This window comes from Bos grunniens, chromosome 14 (assembly GCF_055505025.1).
Source record: "Bos grunniens cultivar Pamir isolate PY7600 chromosome 14, Bosgru_T2T1.0, whole genome shotgun sequence".
Taxonomy (NCBI): domain Eukaryota; kingdom Metazoa; phylum Chordata; class Mammalia; order Artiodactyla; family Bovidae; genus Bos; species Bos grunniens.
Genome location: NC_141178.1, coordinates 34,989,939 through 34,998,865, shown reverse-complemented (window position 1 = coordinate 34,998,865; position 8,927 = coordinate 34,989,939). Strand labels below are relative to the sequence as shown.

At 45.2% G+C, this 8,927-nt stretch overlaps 1 protein-coding gene across 4 annotated transcripts; it reads right to left on the bottom strand.

The window, feature by feature from the left end:
* Nucleotides 1–2,010: 2,010 nt before the first annotated feature.
* Nucleotides 2,011–8,280, bottom strand: AARD (alanine and arginine rich domain containing protein). 4 transcript variants are annotated; one of them, XR_015140650.1, is made up of 2 exons: nucleotides 7,677–8,280; nucleotides 2,011–3,521 (listed from the first exon to the last, which is right to left on the bottom strand). XR_015140650.1 is itself a non-coding variant. In XM_086336340.1 (2 exons), the coding sequence occupies exons 1-2, from the start codon at nucleotides 8,239–8,241 to the stop codon at nucleotides 3,378–3,380; spliced, it is 462 nt and encodes a 153-aa protein (XP_086192466.1). In that variant the 5' UTR covers nucleotides 8,242–8,280; the 3' UTR covers nucleotides 2,011–3,377. The 4 variants fall into 4 exon arrangements, 1 of the variants encoding a protein (XP_086192466.1); XR_015140652.1 differs by having other exon boundaries at nucleotides 7,697–8,280; XR_015140651.1 differs by having other exon boundaries at nucleotides 7,795–8,280.
* Between the last annotated feature and the right edge of the window lie 647 nt (nucleotides 8,281–8,927).

Sequence of the window (8,927 nt, the reverse complement as noted above, 5' to 3'; positions counted from 1 at the left end):
GGACTCTGGCAGTGATAACAGTGGTGAATACACCAAACTGACGGTTGCCTGTTGGCCCGGCACCCTGCCAGGGCAGGGACCAGGGGAGACGGCATTCTTGCAGTTACACTGGTACAGGCTCAGCCATCCCAGGTTTACCCACAACACACTCTGCCCAGGCTGGTGTTCCAGAAGCACCTGTTATAATAGCAGAAGCAGTCTGGCAAGCAACCAAATGTGGATTCATCCAGGCCACCCGTAAAGGGATTTAATGCCTAACAACCTGTGCAAAGCTCCTAAGTGTCATAATTAATTTGGCACCTCTTCTCTGGTAGGTCCTAACCAGGAACCATAGAGTGAAAGCCTGTTCCCAACTAACATGGTTTCCCCTGTAATTAAAGCTGTGAGAAATCAGCATTTTGGAAAACCTTAACACCGTATTTTCCTCACTTAACTGTTTTCTCAGTTCTCGTCTTTGGCACTCTCTATCCACTACTGGGGTGAACATCTTACGTACTTTGACTCACCCAGTTACTGCTTCCCTGCTGCATCATTTAGGTTATAATTATTTTCTCATTTTCCCCTCCAGCTGGCAGTAGTTTGGTCCCTTCCACCTCGTATTTCTTGAAGATGTCACACAGTTGCTCTCACTTATTTAAACACTCTGAAAAGTGAGGAAGTGTAGCCATTGGAAGTGCATTCCCACATCCTGTAGAAAAGAGTCCCTGTTGTCTATGAGCAGCGAACAGAACCAGAATTCAGCAAACAATAAACAGCTGAGTGCAGTTGCAAAAATACATCTATATATGAACACAATCTGGCTTCTGCTACTTAAAAAAAAAAAAAAAAAAGATGAAGGCTATGGTATGAGAGCAGAATTCACTTCATGAGGGGAAACAAAGCAAAAACATTTAATAGCAATAGTGTCCCATGTATTGAGTTCTCACTGTATCTCTTTGTGTCAGCTAATATCACAAGCCACCTCCTCTAATGAGGGCTTCAAAAAATAAGAGACTTTTGAAACAAAGAGTTTCTTTCTCTGTTTCTCCATCTGTCATTCCTAAAAGATATGGTGATCCAAAGTTTATCACTGAAAGATAGGACAAAAAACTGGTGACCAAGAACTTTACAATAAATTGTGGACTTTTTATCTGACAATGTCAAAAACAATGCATCCATTTTCAAAAGTTCTCTTTTTTAGTTTCTTTTGATTCCCAACAGAGCACATTTAGTGGAATCAAATCATTCACATGAATGCTAACTAACATCAGTTTCTCTGCATTCTGTAAAGAATTGCACTTATAAAGTGAAGCATCCTGAATATCTGCCAAACACAAAATCTCAATAATTTATAAATGTTAAGTTGTAAAATGTACTTTAGAATGACTGCTCCAATATCTGATTAGTCTCTTTTGAAGAACAGATCATGAGGAATTCCACTGCCTCTTTCTTCAGAATTTCTATAACTTTGATGAAGAAACATATATGAAACCTGTTTTACAAATGCAATTTAAGAAATCAGCCTGTATATTTGGAAGGCAGGAGCACATATGCAGAATATCTCAAGAAATCCAGGGACTAGGTCTCAGGATATTGCTGACACCTCATTGACAATGTCCTGGAAGTTGAAACCTAGTGGTACCTCAGTTTCACAGAGAGAAGAAATTAAGTACCAAAGAATTTAAGAATTCATTAATCAGATCAGATCAGTCGCTCAGTCGTGTCCGACTCTGCGACCCCATGAATCGCAGCACGCCAGGCCTCCCTGTCCATCACCAACTCCTGGAGTTCACTGAGACTCACGTCCATCGAGTCAGTGATGCCATCCAGCCATCTCATCCTCCGTCGTCCCCTTCTCCTCCTCCCCCAATCCCTCCCAGCATCAGAGTCTTTTCCAATGAGTCAACTCTTCGCATGAGATGGCAACCCAAAAAAGTTAAGGACAAACTAAAATTTGTTCAGAAAATCCTCAAATCCTCACACACATAAAACTTTGTATTTAAGAGAAAGACCACATCCATTCTGTTCTCCTTTGTCTTCCAGAACTAATTTTTATTGTTAATTAAATGTGCAAATAACCTGCTTTATAAATTAATTTTTACAGATGATTATTATGAATATGGAAACTATTTTTTAAATTAGCTTTATTTTTTGCATCCAGAAGGCAGCACTTTTAAGGCAGAGGTAGCTATTCTAATTCAACATGAGCCCTTTAACTCCTGAAAGCTTAATAACAAAAGAATTGTGTTAGTTAGGAATCTTTGGAGTACAAGTCGTACAACTCCAACTCAGTTGACTTGGCAAAAGGAGATTGTGATAGGAGGCTAGGAGAGAATTTTCATGTATCCTAATGATAGCCAGGACTGGGGATTTAAACAGCTGGACCCCAAAGCCAAGGAAGAGCAGTTCTCTCTCCCCTTTTGGGCTCTCAGGGGTGCCCTTTCAATCTTCTGCAAAAAGCGCAACCTTCTCCCTTGGTAGCCGCCAGCAGCTTCCAAGCCCCTCTGCTGCTTCCACCATCACCTTCTAAGATTCATCTGCTCCCTTAGTTCTAGTTCAAAAGCTCCGGAGAACAATCTGACCAAACCGCCTTAATTCGCATGACTATATCCAAGGTGGTGAGTCACCCTTAATGGCAGACTCTACCTGAAGGGTATGGTTGGAATCCAGGCAGAAGTAATTCTTCAAAAAAATGGGGGTGGGGTGGGGTGCGGAGGGAAGACTACTAAACAGCTGGCTGGGCAGACAAACGAAGTATAATCAAGTAGAACAAAAATTAATGAGACTCTGAGGAAAGTTCAGAAAATCAAGATAGCACAAGAGAAAATGCTGGAAATTGGCACTAAGACATTCTTCCGTACATTCTTCTTCTACACTTGATTTATTTTGGCTGTGCTGGATCTTCATTATTATGGTGGCTTTCTCTACCGGAGGCGAGAGGCTATTGCACAGCGAGTTGCGGCACTCGGGCTGCTTGTTGCAGTGGCTTCTCTTACTGCGGAGCGCGGGCTCAGAGCGTGCAGGTTTCAGCAGTTGCGGTGCGTGGCTCAGCAGCTGCAGCTCGGTGCTTAGTTGCCCCACAGCATGTGGGATCTTCTAGGACGTGGGATCAAACCAGCATTGGCAGGCAGATTCTTATCCACTGGTCCAACAGGTAAGTCTCAGTCCATTCTTTTACTTCTATGTCCCACACAAAACAATACATAACTTTAAAACTTGTCAACACACCATTCTCTCTCTCCCCTCTCATAGCACTGGCACTTCCCCATGGCCTAGAAGATTTTGGTCTAAAAATTGCCCCTAAAATCCTATGCTAAGCATCCATCATGTTACTGTTAGAACTGTTTCAGCGTTGTCTGCATTATTCTTAGGGTTCAAAGCTTCATCTGTGCATTTACTCATTCCAGATTCTGAGCATTATCTTCAGAGCTCTGCGATTCTAATGCAGTTTCCATTTCGTCCTCCTTTTTCAGTTGTTGCATTTTCATGTTTAAATCCAGCAGAGTTCTGGCCAGCTGACGATTCTGGAAACGCATTTCCAGCTGAAAGTTAGAAAGAGAATAAGGGTTTTTATTAGCCTGAGATATGGATCAAATGAACCTGCTCTCTGCACACGAAAAATATAAGGATTTTGTAGGAAGGAAAATAAGACATCAAGAAAGATGTATTTTTCATCTTATTCTCCAGTTCTGACTATTTGGCCTGACTTTAAAACTGACTTTCTATACGACAAGGTAAAATCCAGATATACAAATAGCTTTCGAAATGGCCTTGCAATGAAAACAAAAATAGCTGATACACAGAGCTATCCATTTGAAAAATTCCTGTCCTTGGAAGGCTGTTTCCAAGCAATGGCATGTGATTTGCGAGGAAATCACTTATCTTTATGAGCTTTCTGAGCTCCAGGATAACTGCCCAGGGCCACCTGAGCTTTCAGGACCTGGGCCCATTTACTTGATTACTTGTCATTTCAAGTTCTTAGGATTTTAAACAGCCTCCCTGTTGAGCAAAACATTTAATGACCCCTTAGAGGCACATGTACAGTTATGTGTACTTATAGAATCTAACAATTTTCACTCTAGACTGAAATCTGTTGTAGAGCAAGGTTGATTTATAACCTCCCTCCAATGGGAGTTTGTGAAGGTCCTCATGTATTAAAAGAAAAAATAGATCTTTCGGGCAGTGTACCTAAGAGGCAGTCCAGCATAATCTTTGCATTATAGTTGAAAACTAGTAACCAACTCTGCATATTTCTTCAGTTAGGGTCTTGTTTAATGCAGTTCAGGAGAACCCTGTTCTCTCTGCTGAAAACCCCACATCAACTCCCCATCAGAAATCACCCAAGGGTGACCCAGGACATTCCATTGGTAAAAAGCAAACATGAGTGGTCCCCTCCTAATTTGCAAAATAAAATCATCGGATATAATTTCGTTCAGTTTTCCTCTGACATATTTTTCATTCTTCAGCACTTGGAACCATTTCTCTAATAGCAAGAGTTTGCAGAATAAAGTAAATGAACATCCAGGAAACAAACAGTGACAACACAACCACCAGCACGAGAAGCCCCTACACCCTGCCTACAGGAAGCTTCAGTTCTCCAGTGTGGCACAGAGGCCCTATAAACCTGCCCTGCTCTTCCAGCTTTATCTGCTGGCCCTCTCCACACACACACACACACACACACACCCACACACACCCACACACACACCCACACACCCACACACATACCCACACCCACCCACCCACCCACGAAGCTTCAGTTCTCCAGTGTGGCACAGAGGCCCTATAAACCTGCCCTGCCCTTCCAGCTTTATCTGCTGGCCCTCTCCACACACACACACACCCACACACACACACACACACCCACACCCACACCCACACACCCACCCACCCCTGGGGCAGCTGGTCAGAAATCTTGCCTGTCCTGGAATAAACACGTCATACTGAGCCACATCTTCTGCCCTTTCTTCCCCTTGCCACCCACTTCCCGTTGAGCCCAGCCAAATGCCAGCTCTTCTTAGAAGCCCTCTCTGTCTCATCTTATCTGTGCCTCCACAGCATTCTGTACGTGTCCCTCTCCTAGCACACAGCCTACACTAAACTGATGATTTTGAGCACAAAGTCTGTTCCTATCCTTAACTGTATCCTTAACCATGGGTGCACTGCCTGTGCATACAACATGTTGGGTTCTCTGTGTATTTGTTTAAAGACTGAGTGAAGGAATGAATAAATGGATGAACTGATGAATACCCATCCTGTACTTTCATGCCAAGAATCAGTTAAATTATTGATAATAGCTTACCATCTAAGTTAAAAAAAAAAAAAGTACGTGTAACTCATAATTCTTTAGGAAATCTGAACACCAATGGTTCCTTAATTTTCTCTCCTCATGGATCCATTGAGAATCTAATGAAAACTATTAACTCACTCTGGGGAAAGATGTGAATTTTATGTGCACACAAAGCTTGGCATACAATTTGAAGTATATAGAACCCCTGAAATTCACACACAAGCTCCCAGAATTCAACCCATCCCATTAAGAAGACCAATTCAAACAAGTAATAGCATAAATGACATCTCAAAAATAGCAACATGAAAATAAATGAAAACAAAAATAGCAACGTCTGTAAACTAACTGAGCCTGTTCATCATTGTTCCTTACACAAATACCACCCTAACAAATAAGGTGTGGATGGGTGTCAAGTCCTACAGAAATCTGGCTAAGAGACCATTATCAGAAATGGCTTGTTCTGGCTAGTGTGATAATGTTAGGGATCCACACTCTCTTGCTGCTTCTTCATGACTGGTCACATACAACAATGAAGTGGTGGCCAAGACAATGACCATGGTCTGTGTCTCGGGAACACAGCATCTGTGTGACAATCTCTGCCTCTTTCCAGCAAAACCCTTGATCTTTCATGCCTATGTATCTGCCATTTGAGGGGGCACAACCAAAAAACAGTAAAAGCCAGTCTGAATAGTGTCTATATTCTAGGCACTTCCTGTAACATTTATCTTGTATAATACTTAGAGCCATTCTATGGGTTTATTATCTCCATTTTACAGATGAAACCTAAACTTGCTAATTAGCATTCCTAAGGTAACAGGAACAATAAGAGCAGAGACTGTAAATATTAATGCTGGGCTGTGAACCGTCACCTGTTTGAAATTTTATTTTCTGCTTTATCCCCACCCTGGTACATTACTTGCTTAAAACTCCTGGTGGAGTGACTAGTTAGAAGCTAAAGTTCAACTGTCTCGGAGCTTCTTGAATATACTTTCTTCGCCTGATTTAAATATGAGTCAACTGAGGTATGATGGGGTGACACCCCAGGTCAGCAGCAGAGGGTTGGCTCAGCCCAGTCTCCGCCATCCAGTTGGCATCCTGACCCACAGCATGCCCATCCAGGCCATCTCTTCTAATAAGGGGTTTCACCCACCCACTGCTCAGGTGTTGGAAGAAAATCATGTTTCTTTGATAGTGAAGTGAAGTCGCTCAGTCATGTCTGCGACCCCATGAACAGCAGCCTACCAGGCTCTGGGTCCATGGGATTTTCCAGGCCAGAATAATGGAGTGGACTGCCATTTCCTTCTCCAGGGGATCTTCCCAACCCAGGGATCGAAACCCGGGTCTCCTGCATTGCAGACAGATGCTTTATGTCTGAGCCACTATATGGCTGGGTCAAAATTAATACATTCTTTGTCAAATTCAAATTGTTAACACAGGTAAAATTAAATGAAAATTTAATGTACTACCTTCTTGCCCTTCTTAAACATAGAAACAAGGTAAAGTTTTAAGTTTCAGACAATTAACTGATGGTTGAATCAGTTCTAAAGTAGGTAGTGCTTACTATTTTATTAGCATGCAATGCAAAAGAGTATAACTTTCCAAATCTCCACTATGCATATTCATGGTGATGGTGGTTTAGTCGCTAAATTGTGCCCAACTCTTGGGACCCCATGGACTATGCAGCCTACCAGGCTCCTCTGTCCATGGAATTTCCCAGGCAAGAATACTGGAGTGGGTTGCCATTCCCATCTCCAAGGGATTTTCCCGACCGAGGGATTGAACTGGGTCTCCTGGGAAGATATCCTGGAGAAGGAAATGGCAACCCACTCCAGTACTCCTGCCTGGAGAATCCCAGGGACGGAGCCTGGTAGGCTACAGTCCACGGGGTCGCAAAGAGTCGGACACGACTGAGCGACTTCACTTCATTTCACTTCTTACATTGCAGCTGTATTCTTTACCGCTGAACCACCAGATTCCCACGCATAATAATAAGTAGCACCATTTTAAAGCTTAAATTGCTCTTATTTCAAATTTTGCCTAACTCGAAAATGGTTTAAATTACAAAACAGTAACTAAACTATTTACCTACTGTTCTCCTGCCTAATGTTAAAAAGCTACAATTTTACAAAATTCCTTATTACCATTTCCATTTCCTGTTTTCTGAATTCTTACCAAGGAGAAAGGAAATAGTAAAACTTGCAGAATAAAAGAAACATTTGCTAATGGACTCGCTCAACCCATCCCCTAAGTTTATTTCATTGAAATTTCCGCCCCAGCCCCTTTCATGCTCAAACACTGTAAGTGCCGTAGAGGGAACTTTCTATCTGGTAGAAAAAAAATAGAGAACAAGCTGAGGAGGAGTGGTTGCGGGGGTCTTGGCTGTGTCACCAGTAGACTCAGCCCTCACCAGAGACAGTCAGCTAGCACCTGGGCTCTGCAGAACTGGTTCCCTCCCGGATGCTGCCTGGGAGGCAGTAGCATCAGTGCCGTCGGGAACCCAGCTCGCCCGCGCTGCACGGCCTCACCGTCTGCCCGGGAAAAGCTGCCCTCGGCCTCCCCAGTCCGCGGTGGGGCACGTGCGCGGCCTACAGCCGAGGGCCCCGGGCGAGGACCAAGGCGAGGTGGCCCCGAGAGCCCGCCGCGGGCACGCTCACCAGCTCGGCGCGCAGCCCGGCCAGGGCGCTCTCCACGCGCGCCCGGCTCTGCGCCTCCCGCGCCGCCGCCTCTTCCCGCAAACGCCTGGAGCTGCCGCGCAGCACCGCCCGCTGGAAGGCGCGCACCAGCCGCCGCTTGAGCTCGTCCAGCCGCGGACCGGCGGCCTGGGCCTCCTCCGGGCCGTCCACGCCCCTGCCGCCTTCGAGGAAGCCTCGTGAGGGACGCAGGGTGGAGGACCGGAGCCCGGCCGCGTGGAGGATGTTGTGGGGCCCCCGGGAGGGGCCCTCTCTGCGGCGGCCGGAGTCCTCTAGGCCCATCTCAGAGGTGCCGGCTCCCAGGCTCCAGAGCTGTATGGCAAAGGGTTTCTTTCCAAGTGTGAGAATTAGGGCGGGTGACGACGGGGGCGGGGAAACGCGTGGGACGGGGCTATCGCTTGCTACTCAGAGGCGCTCCACTCCTACAGCCTCACGTCTGTCCTTCCCTCCTTAGCGGCAGAAGGAAGTGTGTTCCCATGACCCCGAGAAGAGTTTTCAACTGGATCCCTTTTTCTCGCTCCTTGAGTGTCATTCCAAGGAGAGACTGAAGTCCACCCAAGTAGGTGGAAGTGAGGTCCGGATGGAACGTCTGAGACCCAGGTTGCTTTGATTATTTAATATTTCAGAAGCCCTTAAAATGTTTTTCTCTGGCTTTCTACTTTACGGCCAGGCATTGTGACAGGTGTTGAGAATATAAAGTTTAATTAGACCCCTTAGCCATCCCAGGGAGAAGGCAATGGCACCCCACTCCAGTACTCTTGCCTGGAAAATCCCATGGACAGAGGAGCCTGGTAGGCTGCAGTCTATGGGGTCGCACAGAGTCGGACACGACTGAAGCAACTTAGCAGCAGCCACAGCAGTAGCCATCCCAAACATTGCTAAGACAGCCTAGTGGGAGAAGCTTGGCCCTGTTGGCAAGTTAGAATAATCTTTCCACAATTCCAGGCTTGTGGGAACCCACAAGGCTT

What these genes read in the sequence shown, in the direction of transcription:
- AARD (XM_086336340.1), bottom strand. Translation starts at nt 8,241, where the DNA reads ATGGGCCTAGAGGACTCCGGCCGCCGCAGAGAGGGCCCCTCCCGGGGG. An exon ending in CCGGGCTGCGCGCCGAGCTG is followed by an intron (nt 3,522 to 7,923) that starts GTGAGCGTGCCC and finishes TCTAACTTTCAG; the next exon opens with CTGGAAATGCGTTTCCAGAA.